General features: G+C 31.1%; 1 protein-coding gene across 1 annotated transcript in view; it reads right to left on the bottom strand.

Annotated features, from left to right (window-relative positions):
* Positions 1–20,969, bottom strand: part of LOC113386796 (protein sel-1 homolog 1) — a 225,599-nt gene that overhangs the window by 171,431 nt on the left and 33,199 nt on the right. Inside the window, exon 4 of the mRNA XM_026624551.1 lies at positions 225–420. Within this exon, the coding sequence (XP_026480336.1) occupies positions 225–420 (196 nt within the window). The remainder of the gene's footprint in view (positions 1–224; positions 421–20,969) is intronic.

Here is a 20,969-nt window from a genome sequence, read left to right as displayed (position 1 = left end):
TCATTATATTTTTCAATTTATATTATAACACATTTTTAAAAGCAATATACATTACTTCATCGCTTTTCTCCACTTTCTGTTTTTTGGAGTTAGTAACTGTGTGCACTGAACGGCTCATATACCTTTCACATCGGGAATGATTTTAGCCGGATTTTATTACAATATTATAAATCATAACCGAATTTTTAAAAATCGTTAGGATAAAAACATTTGAAAATATAAACCTTTTGCTGCAACTGATCTGTAAAGATCCAAAGCCTTCTCGCAGCTGGGCGCCACCGTGATTCCGCTCCAATATCGATACCCCAACGCCATTTGAGCCCATTCATTTCCGCCCAAAGCAGCAATTGTATAATGCACCAGCGCACGCGATTGTGAAACCTCTACACCGTATCCTATGGAGTACAGAAAGCCTAAACCCTAAAAAAATGACAAAGAATATATATATATATATATATATATATATATATATATATATATATATATCTTATATATAAAATTCTTCTGTAACAATGTAAGTTTCATTAATCCTCCTGAACTATAATTCGGATTTCCATGAATTTTCCTGAAGTTTGTTCGGGAAATTTTCTAGAATGTTTTAATTCATAGAAATATAGTTAGATTGTAGAAATAAATGGAAAAAAATTACAAAAAACCGCTTATCATTGTTTGACCTTTAAAATATATAATGCATGGTTTGACATTAAAAACAAATGACAACTGTCATTTGCTAAACATTTCTATTCACTTATATGCTAAGGCAATATTAAAATATAATAAATTCATGATTATAAATAAAGAAAATGTAATGTCTACATTATTATTGTCGAAAAGCAGCTGAGATGTGCCATAATTAAAATAATATAAGATGCAAATAATATAACATGCGTCTGACAGTCTGCGCATGCGACTGAGGCGCACGGCGAATCGTGTTCTCAACGTACGCGTGGATTGCTTTTGCTTTTGCCTGCAATAATTTTGTTTGCGCACTTTGCGAACAGATTCCTCCGTACGAATTCGTGCGTAAGAGACGAGCCATAAGTGATTGCGCTCAAAAGTATTCAATTTGCAGTCGTTTTGCCTTACTATACTAAGTCACAATACAAAAAAAAATTACTTACTCAAAAAATTATTTAGAAGTTTCATTGTGTCAAAAATTCATATGGTTGGCATTTTGTACGGAATATTTACTCATTGGAGCGATTTGGTCTGAACTTTTTTTTACTGTTTTCCAATTCGTTTGGAATTTTGGAATTAGGCTCATCTTACTCTCAAGTTCAAAAGTGAAAACAATTTAGACTCCTTTGCACTACCCGGGGGGATGCCATTTCTTTTCAGTGGTGAAATAACGTTGGGTGTGGATAAAAGTACTAATTATAAGAGAAAAATGTTCAATAATGTTTTTCAAAAAAGCAAATACTTTTCAAGTTACTGGCTACTGAAAATTTGTTTCTTTTTTGCGTTTTTCATCGTTTTTTGCTAATATCTTCAAAAATATACATTTTAACGAAAATCATGTAATGAACAAAATTATATCAATTAAAATCCTAATAAATCGCTATTTTACAGTGTTCTAGGAACAATATTAAGTTAATTATAAAAATGGGTTTTTATAGTTCTCAAAATAAGCTTTAAATGAAGTACTTCTGCGTGTAAAATGAGTGAGCTATCATGAAATTAAAAGACGCATACAATGTTTTTTTTTCATTTAAATCAAATAGTTTATGAGTGCCATTTCCACCAAAATTAAAAATAATCGTTTTCCATCCAGAATTAACTTGGTTTGAGAGATCTTGATGGATTCTAGAAAATACCATAACATTAGTACAAACGATTTTCAAAAAACTCATGATTTCATAAAAAAATCCATTTGAAAAAACAACCAATTTCTCATTATAATATCTCTGAAAGAATACGTATAAAAGTATATATATGAAAATTCCAGGTATTTTTCTGACTAATTATTGCTTTTTATTATTTTTTTGTTACACAAATATTGATAGAGATCTAATTGTTTAAAAAGTGCGCGGCTGTCCAACCGGAGTGTCTTTCGAGCCCTTTAACCCTTCGCCGTTTCAAAATAAGAGAAGTTACGGTAAAGTTTATGATAGAGAAAGTTGTAACTCATTTAATCACCTTTAAGATACAAGTTAGGATAAAATTAGAATTAAAAGAGTTATAATCCAATTAATGCGGGGGGTGGTGACGAAATGCAAATTGTTTTCACTTCTGAACTTTAGATTAAAATTAGCTGGGCACACGCTTTTTTCCTCTCTATTTGCTGCAATAATTTTGTTGATAGTAGGTTGAATAGAGAACAAATTAATTCACTTCAAATATGAACTTAAGTAATAATGTATATTGAATTATTAGTGTGAAAAATGCAATTTAGATATTAAAATACTAAAAGCCAGTTAAAATATGGTACGAAATTATAAAAATTGTAGGCATTATTGAAGCAATTATTTTGGGTAGAAAAATCCAAGGTGATATTGTACCTTGACCGCGCATGCTATATATTAATTCTTTCTGAATTTGTTATACTTTTTAAAAGATTTTTTATTTTCAGCTATTGACTTTCATATTTCATGCTATGACAATAAAAACATGGTGATAAATTTGGAAAATCAATGTTTTAGCCGTGAATAAACAAAAAATCATTCATTTAAACATCCACATCTACAGGTATGTCTAAAAATATTGTATAACCCTTAAATTCATTAAAATAAATTGAGCTATTGGAAATAAATTTGTTCTATAAATCGCAGTGTATAATTTTTAATATATAATTTTATTGAACATATTTTAATATTTGTTAAAGGGATAATTAAAGTGTTAACTGTGGGAATTGAGAATAATCATTTTATTTGAAACAGTACTACATTTAACATCACTCATATATTGGTGTAAATAGTAACTCGAAAAACAATAATGATTATTTTTAACTGAACGGTATAAATATTAGTATAGGATATTAAAAAAACGTAGAGGTGAGTACAGGACAACGTCTGTCGGGTCATCTAGTATATATATATGTATATATATATATATATATAATATTGTATAACTTTATTTTTATACAACATTTTGAAATTAGACTAAAATAAATAAAAAAATTGAATAAAGATTACAATAATTGTTGTTATCGTTTGTATACTTTAATCTATATGAATTTAGCGTAAAAAATGTTTTTTCCCGCTCATCAACATTATTGAATGTCACATATAGACTAAAAAATATTAATTTCTATTATCATTATGAAAAATTGCTTTTATCCGTTTAAAACATGGAGATTTATGCATACTATCAGGCCAGATGGTAGCTGAGTTTTTTAACTCTGCTGATGTTGGTACGCCAGGTACACGTCTGCGGTAATAAATATAAGGTTTTGATACTATAAGGAATAAAATATGTAAATGGCAGACATCATAAAATACATTCAAAAAAATTCTTTTCTGCATTTTCAAAATCGTCTGCCACCATGTTAACCGCGCGATAATCGTCTGCCATTGGTATTTTACGATAGTAATAATGTTATATTTTCAAATTTTCGAAACGGCAACCGTCGTAAAATGGTTCGGATATGGGCGAAAAAAGGTACCTTTACCAGCTGCGCAGTAGCTGTGTCCGCCAGTTTGGGCTTAGTCAGTCCCCATCTCATGTATGATAGTTATAGAGGAATCGATGCAAAAAATCTCAGGTGTCGTAAAATACATACTGTCATCCGCCCACGGGCTCTTGGACTATAAGTTTATTTTTAATTTCAACAAACTTTTTTTTATTTATTTTTCATAGCAAGCTATACATAGTACATTCAGCTATATTTGTTACAATTATATATTATTTGACTGCGTGAGAAGGATCGCTATCCTGCGATAGCGCCTTCATGGATGTTATGTTATATTTTGTAGTAAATCATTGCATCATTTAACAAACGTCAGAAAACTACTCATTTTCTCAAACTTTGATGATTTTTTGAAATTAAACTACTTGTCGTGAGCCGGTAATATTTCAGTAAGTTCTACAAGGCCATGATATATATCCCAAAAAAAAGTTCCATAAAAATCGGCATAAATTTTTTTTCAACAGTTAATTACAAGAAAACGGTTCGGTAGATTATCCCCTAAATTTAATCATTATCATTCCCAACTACTATTGTTACTAATATTGTTCGAACAGTTCTTGATTTTTTAAAATCATTTCGGTAGTATGAGCTTAAATGCGGACGAAAGATTTACCACTTTTCTCCAAATTACAAAGAAACGGCTTGGCAGATCGTCGCACAAAACTGACGAACGATAGTCCACATTGAGATACATTAAATGGCTTTTAAACTTTTGAAATCGGTTCAGGAGTTTTTGAGAAAACGTCGATCAAAGGTCTAATTTTGACAAATGCCAAAAAACGATACTAATTTTTGCAAACTTTGACGAATTTTTAAAATTAAACGACTTGTCGTAGGGCCGTAATATTTTAGTAAGCCTATAGTATCTACCGTCAAAAAATAATAATGAAAATCGTCGAAAAAAATTTTTTCAACATGTTATTACAAGAAAACAGCTCGGCCGATCTCTACCAAAAACTGATCAGCACGATTCCCAACCAATATCTTTCGAACGGTTTTTGAATTTTCAAAATCGATTCAGAATTGCGGGCTGAAACATGGACAATTTTTTTTTCACTTTTCTGCTATTTATAAGGAAACTGCTTTGCCGATCCACGCACAAACGCTAGTCCTCATCAAGATACATCGAATGGCTTTTAAATTTTTGAAATCGGTTTAGCCATTTTGGAGAAAACGTCGATTTACGACAAAAAATCTGTTCACACATACACGCATACCCATATATATATATATATATATATATATATATATATATATATATATATATATATATATATATAGAATTTTATGATATGAGTGGAACGAATATTAATTGTTTAATATGAACAAAACAGCACTCAGATTTGTTTAACACAACTTTATTTTATGATTACAGACGTTTCGAGACCATGGTGTGTCTCATCTTCAGTGTAATTTCAAAAAACAGTTACTTATATACTACACATTCTTTAATAATTTATTTAAATTTCATTTAATTTTTGGTATACAAAAAACACCAACTATTCCTTGCAATGCTTGACACAGTACTAAAGAAACATATAACACTTACCGAAATATTCTAAACAAATTTGAAGTAATTATCTAGATGGAGACAGAGAGGGTATCATTATAATGTAAACAAAAGGAGTGCTATCGCATACAAAAATCGATAAAAATGAAAAAACAAATTAATTTATTGAAAAGAATAAGATAAATGAAAAAATTTATAAATTATTAATGATGTTTATAAAATATTTGTGTCGGTTCTTAGATTTATGCTATTGTTAGTCCGAACTATTAACATTGATTCTGCCATGCTCCGTTTAAATAAGTCTTTCTCATGGAATAAAATTTGGGGATTGTCAAAATCAAACTGTTGTTTCCAGTTAATAGAACATATAAAACATAAAGTAATTCCTCCTGATTGTTCCTTTATGAGTCTTGACGTCATTAATTTATTTAATAATCTTCCGCATTATCTAATTATTACAGTTATAAAGAAAAGATGGATGCAAATAGTTGAATTCATTTGTTTACCGATGGAAATTTTTATTTCAGGAATAGAATTACTTTTAAAAGCATCATACTTCACTTTTAATAAAAAATATTATACGATGAAGAGAGGTTGTCCAATGGGCAGCGCATTAAGTCCTGTTTTGGCGGATTTAGTATTACAAGATTTTGAAAATCATGTCTTAAATTCTTTACCTTCCAAACCTATGGTTTATTTCAGATATGTCGATGACACATTAATATTACTTAATAAAAAAGATATAGATAATGTTTTCAACAAATTCAATGAGTACAATTCTTTTTTACAATTCACTCAGGAACTTGAAAATGATTCGACGTTACATTTTCTTGACGTAAAACTCATTAATAGAGGCGGTGTATGTTATACAGACTGGTACAGAAAAGATAGTTGGTCCGGGAGATACATTAATTTTAATTCGCATGTTCCTCTCAATATAAAAATTTCTACCATTCTAAATCTTGTAGATCACGCTATTTTATTATCTGATCCTCTGTTTTATGATACAAACATAAAATTAGTTAAAACGATCCTACTTGGCAATAATTTTCCATATAAGTTAATTTGTCCAATTATTAAAAATAGAGTCGCAAAATTACTTGAACCTTTTGATAAGAAACCGGAAGAGCCTGGCAAAACAAGTGTTCCTGAAAAAACTTTTTTCATTAATTTTCCATATCTTGACAATAATTTTAACCAATTATCAAAAAGACTTTTCAAAAAACACAATATTCGTATTACTTTTTCTCCATTAAAACAATTAAAATTTTTATATTCCAAAATTAAAGATGAAACTCCATTAACAAAAAAGAAAGATATAGTTTATAAAGTAAATTGTTTGGATTGTAATTGCTCTTATATTGGCCAGACCTGCCAGAACTTAGAAAAGAGACTCAGGCAACATGAATTACAATGTGAAAAAATAGATAACAAAAAATTTAAAAGTACACTTGTGGATCATGCTAATATCAACAACCATAAGTTTGATTTTGACAATCCCCAAATTTTATTCCATGAGAAAGACTTATTTAAACGGAGCATGGCAGAATCAATGTTAATAGTTCGGACTAACAATAGCATAAATCTAAGAACCGACACAAATATTTTATAAACATCATTAATAATTTATAAATTTTTTCATTTATCTTATTCTTTTCAATAAATTAATTTGTTTTTTCATTTTTATCGATTTTTGTATGCGATAGCACTCCTTTTGTTTACATTATAATGATACCCTCTCTGTCTCCATCTAGATAAGTACTTCAAATTTGTTTAGAATATTTCGGTAAGTGTTATATGTTTCTTTAGTACTGTGTCAAGCATTGCAAGGAATAGTTGGTGTTTTTTGTATACCAAAAATTAAATGAAATTTAAATAAATTATTAAAGAATGTGTAGTATATAAGTAACTGTTTTTGAAATTACACTGAAGATGAGACACACCATGGTCTCGAAACGTCTGTAATCATAAAATAAAGTTGTGTTAAACAAATCTGAGTGCTGTTTTTTTTTCACTTTTCTGCTATTTATAAGGAAACTGCTTTGCCGATCGACGCACAAACGCTAGTCCTCATCAAGATACATCGAATGGCTTTTAAATTTTTGAAATCGGTTTAGCCATTTTGGAGAAAACGTCGATTTACGACAAAAAATCTGTTCACACATACACACATACACACATACATACATACATATATATATATATATATATATATATATATATATTTTATTTCTAGTATTATAAACAAACAATTCTTATACAACACTTTCAACATCTATAAAATTGAACGACAAATTAATTACCTGAAAATGTCTGTTTTGAATCTAGAAATAAAAAATACTTTTATCTACATAAATTACTTGAAATCACAACTGGATAACATAATCAATACACTTTCCAATACTTTGAACAAAGACCTCTTAAATCAATTTTTAGCTTTTGAAAACTATAAATTTAACAAACATTTTAATACTACTAAAGAAAAACATATTAAAAAAACTAAAACTTTAATTCAAAAAAGAGATGACAACTATCCCTTCAAAATCTCTAAATCTTGTACAGATAAGTGGTTAGTTAATAAAACTGATATTTACATTCCAGAAAATGTTAAATATATTCTAGCATTAGGTCCAAAATTTGCATACTCTCCTCACAAATACAGTAAAACAGATTTCATAAAAATTCTAAGTAATATTGAATACAACATTAGAAACATTGAAACAAACAAACAGAATAACATTAGATCAAAACTATGTGACAGACTGGTAAAACATATAAAGAAAGTAAATAATAAATTTCAAAACTTTCACTCCACAAAGACATTTTAGAAACTAAAGCTTTCATTAAATCTAATAATATTATAGTTTGCCCAGCCGATAAGGGTAATATCACAGTCATTCTTGACAAAGAATTTTACAACAATTCCGTCCTTAACCTACTTAAAGATGATACAACATATAATATTTTAACAGAAGATCCCACACAACGTTTTTCTAGAATAGCTTTTAAATTAATCAATGATCTGAAAAACAAAAAACTAATTTCTGAGAATTTTGCTTTTAACCTAAAAATACAACACCCTATCTCCCCTAAGATGTACTGTCTTCCAAAAATACACAAACCTGAATGCTCTTTCAGACCGATTGTCTCCTACATTGGCTCTCCTTTTTACAATATTTCGAAACTCATTTCTGATGTCCTAAAAAATGTTACAATCAATTCTCCCTATTATGTCAAGAATTCGTACCAATTTGTGAATTTAATTAATAACCGTAACATCCCTGAAAATCACTTATTTCTAAGCTTAGATGTGGTCAACCTTTTTACATGTGTCCCACATGAATTAATTCTAAACTCAATCGATAAACGTTGGCACACAATTTGTAACTTTACTGACTTTCCGAAAACAGTCTTCACTCATATTATCAACACTATTTTAAATTACTCCTATTTCCATTGCCAAGACAACTTTTATTCTCAAATTAAAGGCGCAGCTATGGGATGTCCCTTATCTCCCGGAATCATCGACTTAGTTTTACAAACACTAGAAATTTCCGTTTTCTCAACTTTAAAATTTCAAATTAACTTTTATATTAGATATGTAGATGACACTTTTTTTATCATTAACAAAAATCATATAAACACAGTACTAGAACTCTTCAATAATTTTAACAATAATATAATTTTCACACATGAACTACAAAATAACAACAGGCTTAATTTCTTGGATGTATCCGTTTACAACACTAATAACTTTATTCGAACAAATTGGTATAGAAAAACTACATGGTCGGGTAGATACTTACACTATTCCTCATACTGTCCCAGAAACTATAAGATAAACACTATTATTTCCCTTACAGACCATGCTATTTTGTTGTCTCACCAAACTTTCCATCCACAAAATTTATCCCTAGTAAAAATAACTCTAATTGAAAATGGTTACCCAAAAAATCTCATTCATTCAGTTATTCAAAAAAGACGAACTTTTTTAAAAACACAAATTAATTCTCCCAATACCAGTACCAACATCAAAAACACCAATCTTATTTACTGCAGCATACCATACGTTGAAGATTTATATTATTATTTTGCCAAAATTTTGTTAGAAGAAAACATTTTAGTATCAGGCTCATCCTTACACTCCTTCAACCAATTCTTTACGAACATTAGATCCCCTACCCCATCCAATCTCAATACTAATGTAGTATATTCTGTTTCTTGTAATGACTGTGCTTTTCAATATATTGGACAAACCTCCCAATATGTACACAAGAGAATGAGACAACATGAACTAAGTGTGGTCCACCATAAACAAAAAAATTTCAAAAGTACCCTAGTACAACACTCTATAGAAAACGCCCATTCATTTAATTTCACTCCAAAGATTTTATATCATGAAAGTTGCATCTTTAGAAGGTTATTCGCGGAGAGTTGTCTCATTCTCATAAATGTTTCTAACAGTGTCAACATTAGATCAGATCACAACCTATTACATGACTCATATTTAAATTTTTTACACTTTTTGACAAACAATTAATATCGACTTCCTTTTAAGTTCAATAATTTAAGTATTTACACCCTAACATGAAAAAACACACACATACAATCTCACAGCCCTCGTTTCAAGTGTTTACACGTGTTACATATGAAGCAGCAAATACAATTTAGTTCCTTTCCAAAAGCCAATAGTACAACATCGAATACAATATTATTTGTTTTCAAATAATAATTTAAAAAAAAAGACAACACTTTTAGTAATTTTGATTTACAAAAGTTAACTATTCGGCGGAAAAATAACTCACAAATTCATTTTTTGTCAAAAATTCTTGTTTAGTGAAAAAGTGCTAACGGATATTCAAACATACAGGTAATTAATTCAATTTTATCATTAAGCCTTTCTTGAAAAAATTTTCCATAACTTTCAAAAAATTTCTATCATTTTTAATATCCTGTTCTGATAATCCACTCATTTATTTTTATCATTTTCTTTTTGATCATATTATCATATTTCTGTACATTATTACTTGTTACAATTAATTTATTATTCAAGAAAAATCTATTTTCTATTCCTAAACATATTGTTTGCTTAAATCTCATCAAGATCATGTTTCTTGACAGATGTCCTGAAGATGGAACGTACCTAGTTCCGAAACGTTGACAATAAACAAATAATTAAATAAAGAAATTGTTTTTTAAAAACTTTTCTTGTTTTTTATTTTGTATTATTTTTGGATTCTTGTTCGAAACTCTACAAAATATAAATATATATATATATATATATATATATATATATATATATATATATATATATATATATATATATATATATATATGAGTGAGTTCTTGAGGGCCATATCAAACAAAGAAAAGGCAAAGATTTATAAAATAATCTTTATTTCCAAACGTTTCGACCTTCAATTTAATGTCATCATCAGTGGATCTAAAAACAGTATGAAAATTAGTATATCTAGGTAATTATAATATATGTGGATTGGTATAGTAACTATAAAATAAGAGAAAAATTAACAAACAGCAACACTTAACAACTAACAAAATATAAAAGATAGGAAAAGTAATAGAGACTAGAATTAAATGAATAATTAAAAAAGAAAAATAATATAGGCAAGAATATATAAGTACACTCATATAAACCTACGCATATATACATATATACACATATACATATATACATATATACATATATACACATATACATATATACACATATACATATATATATATAAAGCGAGAGGTTTTTCTTCAGATGGTGAAATAATATAATAAAATTGTTTCTTGGGCATCCATCCAGTAATTAAAAAACAGTTTTAATGAAAAATGTTTTTATTTATAGAGAACATACGTTTCGGGTCTGGATTTGACCCATCTTCAGTGCTACAATTAAATAATTCAGGGTTACAAATTAAAAACAATATAAAAAAATACATAATTAACAGACAAAAATAAGTAAAACAGTGTATATGAAAAGTATATATGAAAAACAACCATAAAATAAACAATGTAAAGAAACTCACCATACAAATAAACTTTGAAAAACAACACAAAAACACAAAATTGTACGAAAAATAAATAAATAAAAGTGAAATAAAAAATTGATGAAACGTCGAGTTATGAAAATTTTTTAAAAAAATTGTAAAATTAAAATGAATGATATATTTTATTATAAAAAAGCTTATTCCAAACGAACATGTTGTTAGTTTGGAAGTTGTATTACGAGTGTGTACGAGAGTAAAATGTGTGCGAACGTGTTTGCGGAAAATACTGGAAACTGTATCGTCATTGGTGAGAGAACGGGATAGAGAAAATTTTGGTGGTTCCATATTACGAAGATTTTCTCAACGATCATGCGCAGTAGGAACATAGTAAAAAATTTATACATGTGCAAGACATCCATAATCAAATCCCAAAAATATGTGAATGAAGAGAAAATTATTGGGAAAAAGTATAGATATTAACAGAAAAACGAAAATAGTTATGGAACGATAAAAGTTACATAAAAAATTATAACATAACATATATATGTATATATAAACGCAAAACAATAAATGTAATATATGTATACACATACACATACACATATATGCATACACAAAAGAATATGTAGAATACATAAAAGAAATGTTAGGATGTATTGCGCATATTGAAAAAATTATTTGAAGCATCGCGGTAAATATTGCAAAGAGAAGCCGAATCAAATCGTTTGTTAATAGAAGGTAATATTTGTATGAAAATACTCTCAGCGAACTTCCTGCGTAAAATGTTAGATTCACGATGAATAACTCTTGGATTGGTGAAATTAAAAGAATGTTTAAATTTGGAGACATGCTCGGTGATCATGGTTTTATTTTGTTTTCTGTTCAAACTATTAAGTTCGTGTTGGCGCATTCTTTTTGAGAGAAATTGTGAAGTTTCTCCAACATAACAGCTTGAACAATCATTACAATCAATGACATATACTATGTTTGAAGTGCGGGAAATAGGGGTAGGAGTTTTTAAATTAGTGTATAAGTCTGAGAGAGTTTAATAACTCCTACCCCTATTTCCCGCACTTCAAACATCGTATATGTCATTGATTGTAATGATTGTTCAAGCTGTTATGTTGGAGAAACTTCACAATTTCTCTCAAAAAGAATGCGCCAACACGAACTTAATAGTTTGAACAGAAAACAAAATAAAACCATGATCACCGAGCATGTCTCCAAATTTAAACATTCTTTTAATTTCACCAATCCAAGAGTTATTCATCGTGAATCTAACATTTTACGCAGGAAGTTCGCTGAGAGTATTTTCATACAAATATTACCTTCTATTAACAAACGATTTGATTCGGCTTCTCTTTGCAATATTTACCGCGATGCTTCAAATAATTTTTTCAATATGCGCAATACATCCTAACATTTCTTTTATGTATTCTACATATTCTTTTGTGTATGCATATATGTGTATGTGTATGTGTATACATATATTACATTTATTGTTTTGCGTTTATATATACATATATATGTTATGTTATAATTTTTTATGTAACTTTTATCGTTCCATAACTATTTTCGTTTTTCTGTTAATATCTATACTTTTTCCCAATAATTTTCTCTTCATTCACATATTTTTGGGATTTGATTATGGATGTCTTGCACATGTATAAATTTTTTACTATGTTCCTACTGCGCATGATCGTTGAGAAAATCTTCGTAATATGGAACCACCAAAATTCTCTCTATCCCGTTCTCTCACCAATGACGATACAGTTTCCAGTATTTTCCGCAAACACGTTCGCACACATTTTACTCTCGTACACACTCGTAATACAACTTCCAAACTAACAACATGTTCGTTTGGAATAAGCTTTTTTATAATAAAATATATCATTCATTTTAATTTTACAATTTTTTTAAAAAATTTTCATAACTCGACGTTTCATCAATTTTTTATTTCACTTTTATTTATTTATTTTTCGTACAATTTTGTGTTTTTGTGTTGTTTTTCAAAGTTTATTTGTATGGTGAGTTTCTTTACATTGTTTATTTTATGGTTGTTTTTCATATATACTTTTCATATACACTGTTTTACTTATTTTTGTCTGTTAATTATGTATTTTTTTATATTGTTTTTAATTTGTAACCCTGAATTATTTAATTGTAGCACTGAAGATGGGTCAAATCCAGACCCGAAACGTATGTTCTCTATAAATAAAAACATTTTTCATTAAAACTGTTTTTTAATTACTGGATGGATGCCCAAGAAACAATTTTATTATATATATATATATATATATATATATATATATACATACACACACACGCAAACATATATATACACATATACATATACAAATACAAAATTAATACAACAAAAATATACATGTACGACTATACATATATAAATATACGCATATACATATATGCAACGTGCATGCATATTCACAACGACGTACATGTACATGTATGAAACATACATATACTCATACCTACTATGTAACTATAGCTATACACGTATACATATACATATACGCATAAACATAAACACATATATATACATATATACACACAATACATACATATATACATATGTACATAAATGCTCACATATATATACATATACATACATACATATATACACATATACACATACATGTATAAACATATACATATTAAATTATTCCGAAATATTACGTCGCATCAAACATGATGTCCCTGATGACCAGGTAAATACGACAATAGACAAAATAAACAAAACCAGAAATTGAGACTTGTTGATAACTATTTCTAAGAAAAGTGCGGACAAAGGTCAAGGACTACAACAGATTAGTGCAGGTGTGTTAAAGGATGAGGCCGAAGTTATTTATAAGGAGCACCAAGAAACTATAGAAATAAGAGATATTGATGATGAAACCTCAAAAATCGATATCCAGATAGCACTACAAAAAGCAACCGGAGGAGCCTGCAACACATCAGCAGAAGCAATTAGAATTCGTAAGGCATATAGAGGTACCCAGATTGCTACTGTAGCTCTTCCAGCGGCAGTTGTACACGATCTGCTCAAAGCAAGTAGCAAAATACGAATTGGATGGGTCAACTGTCGAATTAAAATCATCAAGAAACCAATTCGATACTTTAAATGCTGGCTATTCGGACATTATGGATCACAGTGCAAGAGCGAAGTGAATCGGACCAATCTATGCATTAGATGTGGACAAGAAGGTCACAAAATAGCCAACTGTGTAAATGCAGCAAAATGTGCACTGTGCGCTGAAAATGGAAACTCTGAAAATGTAGCACATCATGCCGGCACGCACAGATGTCCTGTATATAGGGAGGCCATAGAGAAAATAATAAACGCAAAAGCATGAAGATAATGCAGCTAAACATGAATCATTGTGAGGCTGCACACGACTTGTTTATGCAGACGGTAAGAGATATGAAAATTGATGTTGCCCTCTTATTAGAACCTTACAAACAACTAACTGATTGGCCATGGGAAACGGATAGTACTACCAAAGCTGTTATTTTGTCCTGTGGCAAATTTTGTTTCCAAAATGTTGTTAGCAATAGCAACGCTGGATTTGTCGCAGCATCATTAGATGACATTCATTAATACAGCTGTTACGCTCCACCTAGTCTTTCTTTGCCCGATTTTATCGATTTTTTAGATCGTCTTGTGGAGGATGCAAATCGACACCACCCCGTAGCGATAGCCGGTGACTTTAACGCATGGGCGGTAGACTGGGGAAGTAGGAAGACTAATGTAAGAGGTAAAGCACTTTTAGAGGCCTTTAATGCACTTGACGTTGTTTTACTTAATAGTGGTGATAAGCCAACCTTTGCCAAGGGCAGTGCAAGCTCAATAATAGACCTTACTTTTGTTAGCAATAGCCTCGTCAGAGGAAATTGCAATTGGGAGGTATTAGATATCTACACTGCTAGTGACCACAATGCAATCATCTGGGAAATATCAACGAATAGAAACATTAGAAGACATGCAAAAATATCTAAAGCCATTGGGTGGAAAATAAAATCTTTTGATGGAAGCGCCATGAAAGTTGCCTTAAATTGCAAACGTATAATTTCAGAACACGCAGATGAGCATACTAGAGAGCTGATGGAGAGAATAACCGAAGCCTGTGATATCAGTATGACTCGTAAGCATGGCATAAATAAAAGACAATCTGTGCACTGGTGGACTGAAGAAATCAGCTCTCTTCGTAAAGAGTGCCTAAAGAAAAGAAGGATCTCTCAGCGAGGAAATAGTCTCACTAATTCTGCACAACTGGTAGTGGAATATAAACAAGCACGTCGGCAACTAAATAAAGCAATCAAAGATAGTAAAGTTAGGTGCTGGAAAGAACTTCTGGATGAAGTCAAAAGCCAGCCAGTACCTTCACCAACTTGCCCACGACTATTGAAGAAAATAGTAACTACTTTGTTTCCACGACAACCTAACTTAAACTACCAGGTAACACATGTAGATCTGAATAATATTCCACCTATAACACTGCAAGAACTGATGGAAGCTTGTCATCGCGTTGGTAATAGTAAGGCACCGGGATTAGATGGAATTCCTAATATTGGCTTAAAAACATCAATTATGACATCTCCGACAATGTTTCTTAATGCATATAATACATGCCTGAAAGAAGGGGTTTTTCCACGAAAATGGAAACAGCAAAGATTAGTGCTTATTCCCAAAGGAAAAAAACCACCAGATGAACCATCATCCTACCGTCCAATATGCATGCTGGATACAGCGGGTAAAATTTTTGAAAGAATAATTCACCAAAGAATAGATGCAATAGTTGACCCAATCCTAGCAGACACCGATCAACTATCGATGCTATAAACTTGGTAGTTAATACCGCCAAGGAGGCAATTGCTGGAACCAGATAGAAGGGGGGTTCGAAAAAGTACTGCCTTGTAGCTACATTGGATATAAAAAATGCTTTCAATTCTGCAAACTGGGATTGCATTATGAATGCACTCCGTGACAAGAACGTGCCAGCATACCTCTGCAATATAGTCGCAAGCTACTTTACAGACAGAGTTCTAATGTACGATTCACGCGATGGTACAGAAGAATATAATATAACAGGAGGTGTGCCGCAGGGCTCTGTTCTAGGCCCTTTGCTGTGGAATATTATGTATGATGGCCTATTGAGACTAGAGATTCCCGAATGTGTGAAACTAGTAGCATATGCAGACGATGTTGCCATAGTAGTTGTCTCCAAACAAATTGATGACATCGTAAGTCTATTCGATATTACATTTATAAAAATTAATCGGTGGATGGGAACAATGAATCTCCAACTAGCACAACAAAAAAGTGAAGCTGTTCTTATCACTAGTAGAAAAACAATAGAGACCATCAAGCTAAAGATAGGAAATCTTGAGATCACGTCAAAACCTCACATCTGTTACCTTGGCGTAATGCTTGATGCTCGTTTGAATTTCAATCAACAGGTGGAACACGTTAGTGCTAAGGCGTCAATAGTTAGGACGAAACTTGCTCGACTAATTCCTAATATTGGAAGTCCTAAACAAACCAGAAGGATATTACTATCGTCAGTTGTTATTTCTGTGCTGACATGTGGTATCTCCATATGGGGTAATGCTCTTAAATCTCAAAAATCGAGGAGAATGGCAGGGCCCTTATACCGTCTCAGTGCTATAAGAATTGCTTGCGCATTTCGCACAATATCGGCGGAAGCAGTGTGCGTCATTTCAGGAACTGTGCCTCTCTTAGTCTTAGCAGAGGAAAGACGGACAATTTACCATAGAAGACATCAACAACTGAGTGCTGAAAAGTTAAGATTAGAAGAACGGCAGAACAGCATTGACCGATGGCAGCAACTGTGGGATGTCGCAGTAAAGGGCAGATGGACGCATCGTCACATTCCTAACATCAAAGTCTGGCTAAGTCGCAAGCACGGCGAAGTAAACTATTATACTACGCAAATGCTATCGGGGCACGGCTGTTTTCGAGCCTACCTACACCGATTCAAGCACGATAGCTCGCCGGATTGCCCATATTGTTTGGGCGAAATCGAAGATGCTGAGCATGTGTTCTTCGTGTGCCCGCGATTTGGTGCTCTACGGGATGGCGTGGAAGAGACATTGGGACGCAGAATTACCCCAGGTAATGTTGTTGAAGTGATGCTGACAAGTGATGCTGCTTGGAACGCCATAGACAGATTTGCGAGAGACGTTTGCGTTCTATAGAGAGAGAAAGGGCGAATTGGACTTCGCCCATTTAAAAGATAAGTATAATGTTTATGAATTTATAACATTGATTTAACAAGTTAAGAATTTAACGGCGGTTTCCGTGGGGACCAAAGGCAAGGGCAAAGCGGAGGTTTTAGTCGGTATTATACCAGGGCGGTATCGAGTCCGACATACCCAGACAGAAGACCGGTCTGGGATGCGTAAAAGCATTTCCTTCGCTATACAAAAAAAAAACATATACATATGTACATACATACAAACATACATGTAAATAAATATGCATATATATATATACATACAAATACGTATATATATATATATAAACATACATATATGTAAACTCCTATATATGTAAAGCAAACAAAATATTTATGAAGATGGATAATACATATAAAATACAAGTGGACTTACATTACGTTGGTAGGTTACATCTAGAGAAGTGTACACAACACTAGAGATTGGCACTAACATTTATACAACTAGCTTGTCAACACCATGCATTTTTTATAATTTTTTGTATGATGTAAACAGAAAAATGATAGTTTTATTTGAACAAAAATGTAAGTAGAAATATGTAATTTCTACCACGACTTCTGTACTTTGCGTGTTCCGAGGCTTGTGTGAGCGACACACGTGTTTTGAAAGATTTTTAAGGGTCATTCAAGGATTGTTATGAGTGGGTAGGTAGAAAAACGGTCGAAGTTGAAACTAGTAATGTTAGGCTAGGTTTGTATGGTTAGAATTAGTTTTGTTTAGAGGAGAAAAAAATTGGAAACATTATTTAGTATTACGAGGTAGTTATACTAATAACTCAAATATCTAAAATAAAATTTTTTTAAGGGTTATTCAAAATTTGCTATGCATGGGTAGGTAAAGCTCGGTTAAAGCCGAAGTTAAAATAGTAATGTTGGCAAGGTTTGTATGGTCAGAATTAGTTTTGTTCAGAGTAGATAAATTTGGAAACATTATTTAGTATTACTTGGTAGTTATCGCAGAGTAAGGAGGTATCAAATCTTTTGTTTACCGCGTGATCACATACTGATATGAAACAAGATTCTGCAAAACGTCTCTGAATGGTGTTCCGTTCATGGTAGAGAATACTGGCATTATAAAAGTTAAAGGAGTTTTTGAAATTTTTGATGTGTTCTGTTATCATAGTTTGGTTTTGGTTAGGGTTTTTCGAATTATTGTCGTGTTGTTTGAGTCTTTTTATTAAATTTTGTCCGGTTTCACCTATGTAAGTAGAAGAGCAATCATTGCAATTTATTTTGTAGACAATATTGGACGTACGTTCTATACTAGTGGGAGATATCAGGTTTGTGTAGAGGGATTTAAGAGTTAGATCTATGTTGCAAGTTAGTCTGATATCTACCTTATGAAAAAGTTTTTTCCACACTGGAAAAAGTTCTTTTATGTAAGGTAAACAAACGTTGCCTATATAGTTATTGTCTTTAGAATTTTTTCTGGGAAAAAAGAAGAATGCATACTGTTGAGGGTTTTAAGTCTGTTGGAAGTGACGGAGTTAATGAGGTGCGGAGGATATAAGTTGTTAATTAAAGTCGTGCGGATGAGGGATAAGTTAGAGAGCCAAAATTGTTTGTCTGAGAGTAGGATGGCATGGTCGAGTAAATTAATAATAGTGCCTATCTTCATGCTAGAAGGGTGGTAAGAATGATAATTTAAATACCTACCCGACCAAGTAGGTTTTTGGAACCAATTAGTGATAATTCGATTGTCTGTGGTTTTTATAATTTTTACGTCTAAAAAGATGATAGAATTTTCTTGTTCTTTTTCAAACGTAAAGGAGAGATGCTCATTAAATGAGTTAAAACTATGAAGTAAGAGTTCGAAATTTTTAACAGGAACACAGGTAAGGATGTCATCAACATATCTGTAATAAAAATGAAGGTCTAGATTGTAGGAATTAAAAACTTTCAACTCTAAGTGTTGTAAAGCAATTTCTGCGAGTGACGGGGATATAGGAGAACCCATAGGTGTGCCAAATATTTGAAGGTAAAAATGGTCGTTGAATTCGAAATAAGTATTCGAAACTATGAATTTTATGGACTCGAGAAACCAATGCAGTGATAACGTTGTATGACATGAGATTTCGTCCCATCTAGCAGTGATGGCATCTAAAATTAATTGTAGGGGGACGTTTGTAAATAGAGATACTACGTCCAGACTAACCAATAAGGAATTATCAGGAATAACGGAATCGCGGAGATTGTTGACAAGTTCAAAGGAGTTTTTTGTAAAGAAACGAGACTTGACTGTGACTGAAGAGAGTATGTTGCTTAGGTATTTGGAGAATTTTGAAAGAGGTAAGTTCAGGTCAGCCACGATATGTCTGAGAGGAACGTTGTGTTTATGTATTTTAGGAAGTCCGTAGAGTTTGGGATTGTAAGGGTGAAGGTTTTTAATTGTCAGTGAGATTTGTGGAGTAATTTGTTTGTTAGAGACCAAGTTGTTTACAAATTTATGAAAAGTACGGTTAATTCGGTCAGTGGGATCGGAGTTAATGGGAGAATATGTTTTTGTGTTTTTGTATCACAAATTTAATTAAAAAAAAAACAAATATCCAAATCTTTAGGTTTTTCCCTTAAGGTTTTTCATCCAGACTTTCCTAAATTATATTGCCTTCCAAAAATCCATAAAGCAGATTTACCGTTAAGACCTATAGTTGCTGACATAAACTCACCGTTAAGTACTTTAACTAAACATTTAAGCTCTATTCTCTCTAAGGCCACCATTTTACCCAAATCTAATGTCTCAAACTCTTTCATTTTAGCAAAATTTCTTAACAACTTAAGTATACCGTCGGACTTTCTTGATGCTTTGATGTCGTTTCTTTGTTCACGAACGTTCCATGGGATCTTGCGTTGCATGCCATTTCGTATCGTTGAAATGACATCAAACCACTTATAACTATTAATTTATTTTGGTTTAAATACATTTTAAAGTTCATATTCAATAATACATATATCTGTTTTGACAATAAATTTTTTGCTCAGATTTTTCACAATTCCATTAGTTTTTAAGACATTAAACTTATTAGACACCAAAATAATTACATTTTAACTGATTGGTTTCAAAAACCAACTTCTTCTGGTAGATACATTAATTACTTATCGTTCCATTCTCGTTCTGTAAAAATTTCCATCATAATTTCTCTTATTGATAGAGCCATTCTTTTAAGCAATAAAACTTTTTGGAATAAAAACTTGTATTTAGTCCGCTCTATTCTCACAAATAACTCTTATCCTTTACATTTAATCAATAATATAATTAAAAATAGGTTAGAATATTTAAACATAACCAATATTGATAACAATAATGTCACATCCATTGTTCAAAAATATTTTAATGCCGATTCAAAATCTTCTTCTTTATTTAGCAAATATAAAGGCATTATTTGTTTACCTTTTTTAGGTAGCTTTTCTTATTTTTAAAAAAACTTTTTTCTGTTGAAGGTTTTCTTTTAGTTTTTACTTTTGATAACACACTCAGTTCCCTGTTTTCTACTTTAAAATCAAAATCTCCGTCTGACAGAATCACCGATGCCGTTTATAAAATTAATTGTTTAGATTGTGACAGT

The sequence above is a fragment of the Ctenocephalides felis genome, unplaced genomic scaffold (assembly GCF_003426905.1).
Source record: "Ctenocephalides felis isolate EL2017-DRISC unplaced genomic scaffold, ASM342690v1 CF-g0.4_SCAFFOLD_03571, whole genome shotgun sequence".
Taxonomy (NCBI): domain Eukaryota; kingdom Metazoa; phylum Arthropoda; class Insecta; order Siphonaptera; family Pulicidae; genus Ctenocephalides; species Ctenocephalides felis.
The sequence above is the reverse complement of the archived record's forward strand: the minus strand, read 5'-3'. Positions and strand labels throughout refer to the sequence as shown.